The following is a 12,511-nucleotide window of genomic DNA, read 5'->3' as shown; positions in this document are numbered from 1 at the left end:
GGACAAAAATCATGGGCTTGGAAAGAACCATCCCCCACGCACCGTCAAGCGACCTATGGGAAGGCCTTACCGAAAGAGAGTCCTCCTGGTGTCTTTAAAACAGCTCTGCGTGGCATACCGACCGGTGCAGGCCACCGACAAATGTCAGACCACCACGCGGGGCAGGAAGGGCGGCAGGAAGCAAGCACATGGTATTACGCGGGGGCGGAGCTCGTGACACAACGTGTATTGTATGTGTTTGTGTTACCACCTCAATAACAGCATTTCCCAGACCCCAAGGTAAGTTGTACCACAAGAGGCATATGCGCTCGTCCACTTGAAACCTTTTGATCCCAACGACTGTAGCAAGATTGGCGAAATTGGAAGGCTAGGTACATCCCAGGGTATAATATCTCCTGCTGAACATTCCACCTTGCACCTTTGCCCTCTCCCCCAAGCACTGATCTGCCAACGCAGGCGCGTTGTCAAATCCATGAGTCCGTCGCGATGCAACACCAAAAAGCAAAGATACGACCTCCTAGATAAGCACATACTCCGGGAAAACCTCGCGATGGACTAGAAAACCGTCACCACGCCTGGCTGCCCCATCGTCATTCAAACAACCCAAACAACTCTATTTCGCGTTTGCCACTGATGCCAGATACCCAAGCAAGAAACTCCGATCTGCTGGAGAAATCGGGGTCTGGCTGCCGCGCCGTGACTCAGACAAGCCCTCCGGAGCACCCTGCCCGCTTGCAGAGGCAAGGGACGCTACTCGCGACCGCTTGCTCCCGTCAGGTGCTGCCATTTCCCTGGTCTTTCCCTTGTCATCTAGATCGAATACAGGCCCAGGACTTGGCGATTGAGGCTTGCCGAAAAGCGAGAGAAGCTTCTGCCTCTGCTCTGTCGACATCTGTGACTTCTGCTGCAGAGCACCAGGTGCCGGAAGGGCTGACGCCGCTGGAGGGCTGGCCAGGCTAGATGGCTTATCAGCACCGGCAGCACCAAGTATCGAGGCTATAGCAGGTGCTCTAGGTCCGCCCGGCTTGTTGAGGTTTTCACCTCGTTCACGAGTTTGACTGGAAAACATTTGTGGCGACTTGTTGTTGTACACGGCAGGGTGGCTATACGTGCCTTGATGCGATGAAACTCTGTTTTCTGCTGCTCTCGAGTTATATCCCGTGATGGTTTGAGGGCTTTGGTGCTCGCGTCTCCCACCTTGGGGTTGAAGGGAGAGAGATTGGATGTTAACTTGAGAGCTGACATCCGACACGCCCTGAGGGGGTCTACTCAGAGGACTGCTGGAGACCGGCTGAGCCACACGGCCCTGAAAAATAGGGCTGTGAGTGCCCTGGTTGGTAGCCTTGACTGTTGATAATCCCTTCATCAGAGTAGCACTTGCAGTATTCGCAGGTAGCTCGGCGGGCTGGTTCGTGGGCGGCGAGTGAATTTCAGGCTTCTTGAACATCTGCAAAAGTGTCGACCGATGTAGGGGGTCGCCTGGTTGCTGAGAGCGCGAGTTTACAGCCGGATTTACTTGATGTTGTTCGCCCACATTCGAAACCGGCGGTTGAACGTACGCCGAAACGCCTCCGTGCCCCTGAATGCCATCGAATGGCTGATCATGGCCCGAAGGCGTAGGCGCAAACGGCTGGGAGCCGGTTTGATATGCTCTGTCTGGGTTGTCTGTTTTTGTGTCCGACTTGAGAACCCCCAATAGTGCCATCGAGTGATTGGACAGTTGAGCACTAGGCAGCTTGTTTCGATACAAGATATTCTGGGTTTGCTGCTGAAAGTGCACCTGCGGAAACTGGGCATTGGCCATGGGCTGGTTGACGGTTCCCTGAGCATGCTTAGGGGGCGGTGGCGGGGTGGTATCGGGGAATCCACCTCTGGCCAAGAGCGTCTGCTGAACCTGAGGAGGCAGAGGCTGCGGATGCCTTAGTGGCGGATGTGGCACGTACGAAGGACCGCCCATCATCGACTGATCGTGATGCCCAGCCTGAGGGGGAACCGGGCCGGAATTGCCAGATTGATTAAACGCCCATGACTGCGGTGTTCCGTCTGGCACAACGGGAAATTCAGGTGGAGCTTGATAGCTTGCAAGCGGCGCCCGTTGCTGGGGATGGTGTTGGCCGTGAGGGCTGTGCGGTAGCGGAGCCTCTCTGATGGTATGATCGAGGGGTGTATGCGGAAGTTGAGTGATGGGGATTCCTTGAGCAGCGGCCTGATTCTTGGCCTGCAGAATGGCGAGCAATGATGCGCCCTTGTCCGAGCCAACATCCGGGGACGCAGGTTTCGAAGTTGCCTGCGCGGCTGTTGGCTTGACCTTTAAAAGACGTTGCAATTCCTGCGTTGCCCCCTCAAGGGTATCTAGGCCAGGTGTTCGGTTCGAAACATCGGTGGCAGGCTCCGTCTGCCAGACATCGTCCTCAGTGAGAGGCTCTTCATGGAGGGAGTAGGGGTTGAAATGTGCCTCGTTGGCAGCCTTGACAGCATCCTTCCGCTTCTGTTGTACAACCCATTTCTTGAGAGGGACCAGAAATGGGGCCACCATGTAGAACTTGTTGGCGTTGGCAGCTGCAGCAGCGTCGTTCTGGGGCTGGTTGCCCTTCTTTCGAAATGCAGGGAGCTCCGAGAGCTTGTACCACTGAATCTTACTGATCTCTTTCCTCGTCCGCGGCTGAAAGTGGGTATCCATTGGCACGTCGCGGAACACGTAGAGCCTCAGCTGTTGCTCTCTCATGGTGACTTCGATATATTTGACATCATCTCGGTTCTCGGGAACCAAACCAGCAGCATGCAGGTCGTAACCGGTCTCCTCGTAAACCTCGCGAACAGCGCATTCGAGATCGTCTTCGTCCTTGTTGATCTTTCCACGGGGGAAACTCCAGTTTGCACCCTTCTTCCAGCCTTTGACTAGGATGGTCGAGTCCATCGCCTCATTAAGTAGGATGGCTCCCCTCACAGGAACTCTCGTCTTATATTGCAAGAACTCTTCGAAAGCCTTTGTGTGATTCTCGACAGAGAACGGTGCCAACAACGGACAATGCTGGAAGATGCGAAGACTAAAACTTCTAAGGGTCATGGAGGGAAGCGTGGGATCGAGCGGTCGGACGAAGTCTTCGTAGAACCATTGTGCCTCTTCTATCTGGAAGCAAATGCGTGCAACGGACGAAAGATCTTCTTCAGGCAGGTTGATGATGAATCGGACACATAGATCGTCCAACCCTATCGATTGTGTTAGCCATACTGCAAATCGACAAAAAGACGAGAGAACGCAAGGCTGATACTTGATGCCGCCTAAGTCGTCTGGGGTGTGGGGCAACCAACAATCCTCGAGCTGCATCTTTTCTTCGGCCATTTTGGGTGATGGCTAACAACATGTCCCCCGGACCTGGTATGTCGTGTATGTGATTTAGTCGCCTGTTCCTGGCAATGCAGTGACGGCGGGAAGAAGGTCCTGACGGCAAGTATGAGTTGAGTCCAAGGCGCGAAGCGGCGATGGCATGATACGGAGTAAGAGGTTTGGGTTCGATCAGGCTCGAAGGTCCCGGTGCGACCAGAATGCGCCTGACACAACAGAATCGGGAACGGCGGGCAGTCCAGTGGGTTGGATTGGAGAAGTGGCGGTTCAAGCGTGGCTGAGGCGTCAGAGCTTTTCGTTTATCTTGGTGGTGGTTGGAAGCGAACACATTCACGAGCGGCCTCTCGGGATGGTGGTGGTTTGGTGGTTTGGTGGAGGGCTGAAAAGCAGACGCAATGCATTATGGGCTTGACGATAGCGGACAAGGCAGCTAGCTATCATGGAGGCCACGGTCGGCTTCGGAAGCTTCCAGGGGGAGGGGATGGGAGGTGGGACGGACGTGGCAGATGTTGTGTGGCGGGCAGGTGCAACAAAGACCATGATTGGCCATATTCTCAGCTCAGTAAAAAACCAATAATACACTGTCTAAGATTTTGCCCTAGCGCAGAAGCGTACAGTGCGCATAGAGCTCGCTTCGAAATGGTCGTGGCACAGCCCATCTCCAGCTTGTCATCAGGACACCAGGTCGTATCCATCCGGTCTCGACCAGTCCCTGTCAGCTTTGAAGCCTCTGCATTGGGAGGTGCGAAGCATACAGCTCAACAGGCAAGTTCCCTCAATCTTTTCTCATTTACTTCCCCGTTCTTCCCTAGCTGGAATTTACCCGAGAGGTCGAGAAAAGGCTCAGCCACGCAGAGGCTGTGCAGATCACTCGCCACACGTACGTGGCTAGAATAGTGTTATTGTTAACGCTGCTAAACTATGTCCCAGCGGGTTCAATGCTGCTGTTAGGTGATGTCCAGGCCATTGAAGCCCGTCGGTCTTGCACGCCCATTGGAGCCCAGTCACCTGTCCGCTGCAGCATGATGTGAAACGCAGCGTTCTAGCCTGTCAGAGCCCCACTGAAGAGGCCTCTCGGAATGAGTAGAGTGCATTGGTGTGCAGTGACCGACAGGATTACATCATGGTCGCGGACTGGCCAAAACAGGAATTCTGGGCATCGGGCTTGCAGATGGCCCAGCTCGGGGCCTGCTGTTTCTTACGTAGGGAAAGAGGCAACTTTCATGTGTGTGGCTCGGACCCTGCATAGCTGCTGGTCTGTTTTCCTCGATACTTATATGTTCCAGACATTTCCTCGTTCAGTTGCCGCTGCCGGCTTGGAAGCTCTTGATCTCTCTGCCACAGTTTACGTCCAGAACTATTGCCAACAGTTGCCTTGCTCCAATGACTACGGGGCGTAACTCTTAGCCTACTTGGATACACCGGCACTTTTTTATTATTAAACAAACGTCAACGAGCGCTCTGCTATCCAGCAGAGTAAGCAGAGCTCTCCGTCAGTACAACAAAGAGACCGTTTCTCTCCGGCTCCGTGCGCCACTCAACTAAACGAGCTGCGCATTCAGTCTTGGACCGCGGTACTGACCTGCAATCCAATATTTCACCGTTGCATCGACGACATCGCCGCAAACATGGCGGGTCTTATTGCGAAGTGGATCAGCAAGAAGATTCTGGCTGAAAAGGTCGAAAACAACTTTGGCCGCGAGGTACGTTGTTGCATTTGAACGATGCGTTCGTGTTTTCAGTAATCCTGACGACTGACCCCATCATAGGACCCCTACTTTGAAACCGTCCCTGCCACCAGGCTTGATGGCACCCCTACTGGCAAAGTCAAGAAACGCAGAAAGGCACTGCCTCCAGGAATCTCCAAGCAAGACGGAGAGGTCTTGACAAAGGTCAAGCGTCGAGCCTACCGACTCGATCAGTCGTTGTTCACCTGTTGCGGTGTTAAATTTGGTTGGGGCAGCGTCATCGGTCTGATTCCTGCGTGAGTACATTCCCCTGTCACCATTGCCCACCCCACATTCCCCATTCGGCATTTCGAAATTTACTGACGACGCATTCTGTTTTAGTGTTGGCGATGTGCTCGATGCCTTCATGGCCATGATGGTGTTCAGAACTTGCTCCAAGGTCGAAGGTGGACTACCGAATTCGGTTAAATCCAAGATGATGTTGAACATCATCGTTGACTTCTTCATCGGTCTTGTGCCCTTTGTGGGAGATATCGCCGATGCTGCTTTCCGCGCCAACACCAAAAACGCCATTGTCCTCGAAGAGTATCTTCGTGAGAAGGGAAAGAAGAACCTGCGTCGCAGCGGAGCACCTATACCAGCAGTTGATCCAAGCGATGCGGAAGAGTGGGATCGCCTGCAAGGAGACCGTACACCGCCCGAGTATGTCAGTCGGGAGCCATCTCGCAACGGACACATGTCGTCGAGCCACCAGAACTCGTCCACTGGACGCCCCCCGGCGCCTCCAGCCAGCGCTGCTGTAAGAGAGGAACAGCCGACTGGTGGTGGGCGAGGCTGGTTTGGATTTGGTCGATCGAGAGTTAATGATGTGGAGTCTGCTCGCGAGCCCAGGGACAGGCCAGCCCGGCAATTGCGGCGATAGGTTCATTCATAAGTGTCTCGAAGTCGGAAACGAGACAGGATGATGATGATGATGATGATGATGATGATGAGAGGCTTGATTCGGGCAGAGTTTCTTTGCCAGGCCTCCCGCCGATACGATATTTCATTATTCCCTTGGTATTTGTTTGTTGAGCACAATGGTCAAAGAGCCGGGCGTTCTGGGAAAGTTCATTCACAAACACGTCTGATGCCTTGGGGGAAGGGTGGATGCTTGAGTATGAAGACGACAAGATGCCCTTTCTTTGACATACCCACTCTGCATTAGCTGCACTAGAAGATGATTAATGGAACATATGCACGAATGGTCTTGACGTATTTGTGACACATAGACAGTTTGAAGCCGAGCATCGAAGCCGGTAATCGTTGTCCGTGCCAGGCGGTACATGCTGATCAAGCTGATGATGGTAATTACGGAAATCCGCTCAACACATAGTCCCGCAGCGCAGAGTCATACACACATTACCCAGTCAGGATTTGTCGATGCTTAGACGAGATTGCTAGGCTATGAGGTCTTGGGAGAGCCACTCGGGTTCCGCAAAGTCGGAGCTTGGACGTATTCAGTTTTATCTGATCTGATCTGATAAACAGGGGATGACAGGGGAGCAGGGGAACGCGTCGAGTCGTAACGCCGAGACAAAGAACTGTGCGCAGTTCAGTACTGCATAGACTTAGCACGACCCGAAGCTGGAACGGGGGGAGACGCGTCAAGCTCGGCCGAAGCTCTCGAGGTCTCGGGGCAGTTGGGCGATCAAACAGCTTTTTCGCTCTTGGTTACCGGGTCATGACATCGTGTTGCCTGGCTGGCGTGCCGGGGGTGGAGCGCAAGCGGCCATTTCGGCGTTGTAGCTCATCTCATCCTTACAAATAATGAGGAACTTTGAAGAAAAAAGAGGGCTGGGCCTGCGTAGCTTGCCCGGCCTGTCCCATTTTGGGCCGCAGTTTTTGCAAGGTCCGGAAGTGGAAAGGAAAGAAGCGAGACAAGATGACTTCCAATTTGGCACACTGGCACTTTAGCAATGGAGCGAAACGCGCCGGTGATGGCGGTGGGGGGGTATGGCCCCCCTGGTGCGGCAAAGACGCGCTTTTAAGTGGGGCAGAGCAATCGAGCCTGGGAGACGGCGCGTGGTTCAGTGCAGAGCAAACGCGGACCCCCCTGCTACGCGTCCCACAGCGTGAGACGTGAGAGCGCTCTTACCTGGTACAAAAGCTTCTGCCTTTCCATTGCGGTTCTCCCACTCACCCTTCACTCTCAACCAGAAGACAACAACCACAAACCTACAACCACGACAGACTCGTGGTATCCCAACAAATACTCGATCAGTCTCTTTCTTCCCTTCCAATCCAACATTCGAGAGTCTTTTTCCTGCTCTTTCTCTTTCACACACAACACTCTTACGATGTCTGTCGAAGTCACACCGTCCAAGCAGGTATGTTGCCCGCCGGTGCCGTATCCCGGCCGCGTCTCATGAGAAACGCGTTCCACGAATGCAATTGCTAACATATGACATTCTTCAGGCTGCTGCCGCCCTCGACTCTTTCAAAATGGAATCCCCCATCAAGAAGCTTAACTTCAACGCTGCCGACAAGGAGAACCAGCCCCTCGCTTCCGACGTTGCCACCGCAACCGAAAACACCGACAAGCAGACCAAGCCCACCCAGGAGGTTGCAAAGCAACAAACAAAGCCTGCCGTTGCCCCCAGTATCAAGGAACAAGAGCTCGACGAGCCTCTGCTCCAGGAGAATGGCCAGCGCTTCGTCCTCTTCCCCATCAAGTACCACGAGGTATGTTGCATATTCCAACGCGTCACTGACGCGTAAAGTGGTTGTTGCACGTGTGAACTTGAATTGACTTCTCATGTTACGCATAGATCTGGCAGATGTACAAGAAGGCTGAGGCCTCTTTTTGGACAGCCGAGGAAATTGATCTGTCAAAGGATCTCCATGACTGGAACAACAAGATCAACGAGGATGAGAAGTACTTCATCTCGCACATTCTCGCCTTCTTCGCCGCCTCCGATGGCATCGTCAACGAGAACCTGGTTGAGCGCTTCAGCGGCGAAGTACAGGTTCCCGAGGCCAGATGCTTTTACGGCTTCCAGATCATGATGGAGAACATTCACTCCGAGACCTACTCCCTGCTCATCGACACCTACATCAAGGAGCCTGCTCAGCGCACGTACCTCTTCAACGCCATTGACACCAGTATGTCAACCCATCATGCCATGCACCCGATTGAACACGCGACTGACAAACCGTGACAGTTCCCTGTATTCGTAAAAAGGCCGACTGGGCTCTCAAGTGGATTAACGATGAGAAATCTTCATTCGCCCAGCGTCTGGTCGCTTTCGCCGCCGTTGAGGGTATCTTCTTCAGCGGTGCCTTCGCGTCCATCTTCTGGCTCAAGAAGCGTGGTCTCATGCCCGGCCTGACCTTCTCCAACGAGCTCATCTCTCGTGATGAGGGACTCCACACCGACTTCGCCTGCCTGCTGTACTCCCATCTCAAGAACCGCCCCAGCAAGCAGGTCATTGAGGACATCATCGTCGATGCGGTCAAGATCGAGCAGGAGTTCCTGACTGAAGCCTTGCCTTGTGCCCTGCTTGGCATGAACTCCAACTTGATGAAGCAGTACATTGAGTTCGTCGCCGACCGCCTTCTGGTTGCTCTTGGCAACGACAAGGTCTACAAGTCTTCCAACCCCTTCGACTTCATGGAGAACATCTCCCTGGGCGGCAAGACCAACTTCTTTGAGAAGCGTGTTGCTGACTACCAGAAGGCCGGTGTCATGAACAGCACCAAGAAGGCGCAAGAAGAGCCTACTGAGGGTAAGGGAGAGAACGGTGGTGACTTCGTGTTCGATGAGGACTTTTAGATCATGAGCGTCCGAAGTTTCTGTCCTGTTCTTTCCCCCATATACCCCTTGTACATTTCCATGCGCATGGTGTTTTGCCAGCGCGTCTCTTTCACCCTCCCAACCCCTCAATCGCCCCTCAAGCTAGTTTGGGCTCAAGAGTTGTTTTGTTGTATATACGTGGCGTTGGCGGGGTATCATTCTACAGGGAGTTGGATGCTCCCATAGGCTGGTCGATTGGATGACCATGGAAAGTAGGACAGGAATGTCTTTGATGGATAATGTTGTTCAGTAACCTTGATTTTAGAGCAATCGCATGACATGAACTAGACAACCGTCCCCCACCCTTTTCGGTCTGATACGTGAATGTAGATTGACAAACCGCTTCAACTGTGTCTTTGAGACAGTAGATGTTATCTTTGATCATCAATCTATGGTCTGTATAAAAAAGATTGAACCCTATGTGACGTTTTAAGGCGCAAGCTCTGCTACTGACTAGCAGACTGCCTTATGCCTATTTTATTCACTGATGTTAACACACCTAACATCCACGCATCAATCGATCGGGGCTCTCCTGAAGTGTGAAGGATATTTCGACTATTCCTCTTTAGAGGTAAACTGCTCCCCCCCCCCCCCTCCAATGGCACATCTAAGAGTCCCCAACATAACATTCTCATTTCTTGCCCTTCTTCTTCTTCTTTCCACCACCGCCACCGGCACCAGCCGGCGTCGGCGCACCAGCAGAAGCACCAACAGGGGTATCTTCTCCAGCCACGGGGGCGCCAGCAGAATCCGCCATCGGCTCGTCCTTGACCTCGACAGGCGCCTTGGAGGTCGACATGGTGCGGCTCAGGGTGCCGAGGCAGGTAATGAGGCGGGAGACCTCGGCGGCCTTGGTGGTGCGGTACTTGAGCGTGACGCCGCTGACCGGATCGAAGGTCTTGAGGACAAGGGATCCCCGTGGCGGTTTGGCGTCCGTCATGGGGGCGTCTTCGGTCGTGGTAGCATCCTCCGTCGGGGTCTTAGACTTTCGCGGCTTGACAGGTTTAATCGAGTATTTCGTTGTGATTCTGGTCTGTTGGAGAGGAGACGCGCTCATTGCCGCTGGTCAACCGAGTGGCCTTGGGCTCGATGGAGAGGAGCAGACAGGATAGGAGGGAGACTCACGGTTGCTGGGCGGGCTTGGAGGAGGAGGGAGGACTGCTCCAGCCATTCCTGGCTCGTCTTGTAGGTCGGCATTGTGAATGGTGCGGGGGGCGGCCGCAGCCTTGCGCTGCAGGTCGGTATTTGTAGGGGCGCGCGCAGCTATCGCTGGTGTTCGTCGGTCTAGTGTGATGAGAGTCTCGAGGGAAGCGCGGTTCCTTCTGGACAAGGCCGGTGAGTGTTCGCAAGGGGTGTGTGTTCAGCGTTACGGTGGTTGGTCGGGAGGTGACGTTCGGCGTCCTAAAGGTAGCCAGGTGGTGGTGGTGGCCTTGTCGGTGGAGGATGCAATTTTGGTGGGGTTCGGCCGAACCTACCTTAGGGTGCCTTGGAGCCGGGTCCATGGGATGCGATGAGGGGCGTCTCTTAGTCGCACACTCAACACGATTCACTGGAGACACTTGAAATAGTTACCTTCCCACAGTTGCCTTGCACGCGTACTCCAATTTATTGATGTGATTATTGATCGTTTACACGGGCTTCTACACGGATTGGGTATCTTGTATCCTGGACTCCGAAGAAAAAAGAAATTGACTCTACCAACCCCCTTTTACAGCTCTTAGACAACTTTTTCAACCTTCCTAACCACCACCTTCAAGCAAGAGGATCAGGCACCCAGAACAGGACTTCCTGGTCGGCAGTGGCGAAGAAATTGAAGCGCGGATTGAAGGCCAATACGGCGGCCTCCCGCTTGTCCTCCAATGTCCAGGTCGGGTTGAGAGTTTTTGTGTCGTTCTGCGGGGGCGTCAGAATGTCCCAGACCAGCACGTCCTTCTTGGAACCGCTTAGGACGTAGCGGCCGTCTACGGAGAAGCAGCAATCTCCGCTGCTCTCCACCGTCGGCTGCTCTATTCTCGGCGCCCCGTTGATCGTAGCCGTCTCGCCCGTAGCCAAGCGCCGAGTCCCACCCTCGGGCTTGCGCAGGTACGCCTTCAAACTTCCGTCAAAGGCGTCCAACAGGAAGTGGCCGTTGCCGCGTGTACCGACAAGAATATGCTTCCCATCGTTTGAGAACTCCAATTTCGTCCAGCCCCTGACGACGAACTGGGGGTCCACGTGCCGTCCGACCTCCACGATATCGAATGTCGCGAATGGCGCCTTATCGTAGTTGCGGCAGTCATACAGCAAAACGCTGCCGCTGCTAGGAGAAGCAACTGCAAAGATTTGACCGGAAGGATCGTATGCAGCGAGGTACGGTGAGTTGATGATCAGCTGACCGCACCATTGCTTTGTCGAGATGTTCCAGAGACGCACAGTATTGTCCTGACTGCAGGAGATGAAGTTATCCGCTCCTGGATGGATAGCAATATCTGTGACGCTCTTCTCGTGGCCCTCGAAGTATCGGATGAAGGAGTTGTCGTGCGTCGCCAGGTATCGAATCTGGTCTATGATCTACATCAGCAATCGCTTAGCGACTCCATGTCTCGGACGTTACTGACCGTTCTGTTTCGTACTTGCGTAAATGATGCTAGAGCTAGTATGTGTAAACCGGGCCAACTTAACGCCATACTTCTTACTAAGTAGACTCTTGTCATGCCGGCCTTCCTTGACGTTGTAGATTTGAATGGTCTCGTCGCTTTCGGAGGTCATGAGAAGCTCGCCCGGGTCGTCAAAGTCGAGGGACAGTACGTGGGGCTGCGGGCGGCCATCCTTGATGTCGTCTCTCTTGAACAGCTACATCATAGTCAGAATAGTCTTATCCAGAGAGAACGATTGCAAGTGTCCCCCTACTTTTGTCGGGCGAAATGTTGAGATAGTCTCACTCAGTTGTGTAGTGTTGTTGCCTGCCAGTGAGCGGGTGATGTTGAGAGAGGTTCCGTTATTAGCTGGAGTCGATTCGCGATGGTCGAGGTCCATAGGTGTTGAAGCCATTGCGGCTGTGTGGGAAGCGCGGATAGCCTTCCCGTTTCAGGTGGTCGAACAACCCACTCCAGTTGCTTGCGTCGCAACGCGGAGTCGGTTCGAGCTCCGCTTGACTTATAGACGACGAGTAAAACAATCGCAATGGACGGCTTCGGAGATCGCGCTTGGATCAGATATGATCCGGCTTAATCTTCTAAGCTTCTCGGATGGTGGGGAGTCGTGAAGTGGTCGCGATGGTAAGTTGTACTTCGCGGGATCCCTCTCTCAGGATGTGACAGACTGAAATCTGAAAGCTCCGTCAGCTTCCTGGCGGGGGCAGGGGAATGAGAGGGAGCTAACTGCGCCACATCATTCCGATTTCTCAAGTCGCTGACACAAGCCACGCCGGCCCAACGCCCGTGGCCCACACAGCTGGCAGCCTCGCCGATGGCGGCTGACACCGGAGTTGTAAACTGGCTCACGGGCAGTGGGTCAGCTAAATCGACGCCCTCCCCCCAGTCTTCGCCAGGCACGCCATGGTCCGGGGTACCGATTCAGGCCGCTGGAGCCCGCGAACCCTGCAACTGGCACCGCAAACGCCGGGATCGGCAATGGCTATCCACGGCCGTACTGACTCTGAGC

General features: G+C 54.1%; 6 protein-coding genes across 6 annotated transcripts; 3 read left to right on the top strand and 3 right to left on the bottom strand.

Moving 5' to 3' along the window:
- Positions 1-613: 613 nt before the first annotated feature.
- On the bottom strand, positions 614-3,343 carry CH63R_02550 (Decapping enzyme dcp2; the record flags this gene model as incomplete). Its single annotated transcript, XM_018297525.1, has 1 exon — positions 614-3,343. The coding sequence occupies one exon, from the start codon at positions 3,341-3,343 to the stop codon at positions 614-616; it is 2,730 nt and encodes a 909-aa protein (XP_018162341.1).
- A 642-nt stretch (positions 3,344-3,985) lies between these two features.
- On the top strand, positions 3,986-4,377 carry CH63R_02549 (uncharacterized protein; the record flags this gene model as incomplete). Its single annotated transcript, XM_018297524.1, has 2 exons — positions 3,986-4,226; positions 4,277-4,377. The coding sequence occupies 2 exons, from the start codon at positions 3,986-3,988 to the stop codon at positions 4,375-4,377; spliced, it is 342 nt and encodes a 113-aa protein (XP_018162340.1).
- A 597-nt stretch (positions 4,378-4,974) lies between these two features.
- CH63R_02548 (PH domain-containing protein) lies at positions 4,975-5,956 on the top strand (the record flags this gene model as incomplete). Its single annotated transcript, XM_018297523.1, has 3 exons — positions 4,975-5,049; positions 5,116-5,330; positions 5,416-5,956. 3 exons carry the CDS (start codon positions 4,975-4,977, stop codon positions 5,954-5,956), a joined length of 831 nt encoding a protein of 276 aa, XP_018162339.1.
- Positions 5,957-7,373: 1,417 nt separating this feature from the next.
- CH63R_02547 (Ribonucleoside-diphosphate reductase small subunit) lies at positions 7,374-8,848 on the top strand (the record flags this gene model as incomplete). Its single annotated transcript, XM_018297522.1, has 4 exons — positions 7,374-7,403; positions 7,492-7,758; positions 7,845-8,178; positions 8,238-8,848. 4 exons carry the CDS (start codon positions 7,374-7,376, stop codon positions 8,846-8,848), a joined length of 1,242 nt encoding a protein of 413 aa, XP_018162338.1.
- A 652-nt stretch (positions 8,849-9,500) lies between these two features.
- On the bottom strand, positions 9,501-10,066 carry CH63R_02546 (WD domain-containing protein; the record flags this gene model as incomplete). The annotated part of the gene is made up of 2 exons (XM_018297521.1): positions 9,501-9,902; positions 9,995-10,066. The coding sequence occupies 2 exons, from the start codon at positions 10,064-10,066 to the stop codon at positions 9,501-9,503; spliced, it is 474 nt and encodes a 157-aa protein (XP_018162337.1).
- Positions 10,067-10,621: 555 nt separating this feature from the next.
- CH63R_02545 (WD repeat domain-containing protein) lies at positions 10,622-11,899 on the bottom strand (the record flags this gene model as incomplete). The annotated part of the gene is made up of 3 exons (XM_018297520.1): positions 10,622-11,412; positions 11,467-11,701; positions 11,759-11,899. The coding sequence occupies 3 exons, from the start codon at positions 11,897-11,899 to the stop codon at positions 10,622-10,624; spliced, it is 1,167 nt and encodes a 388-aa protein (XP_018162336.1).
- Positions 11,900-12,511: the final 612 nt, after the last annotated feature.

This window comes from Colletotrichum higginsianum, chromosome 2 (genome assembly GCF_001672515.1).
Source record: "Colletotrichum higginsianum IMI 349063 chromosome 2, whole genome shotgun sequence".
Taxonomy (NCBI): Eukaryota; Fungi; Ascomycota; class Sordariomycetes; order Glomerellales; family Glomerellaceae; genus Colletotrichum; species Colletotrichum higginsianum.
This window is presented reverse-complemented; position numbering and strand designations above follow the sequence as displayed.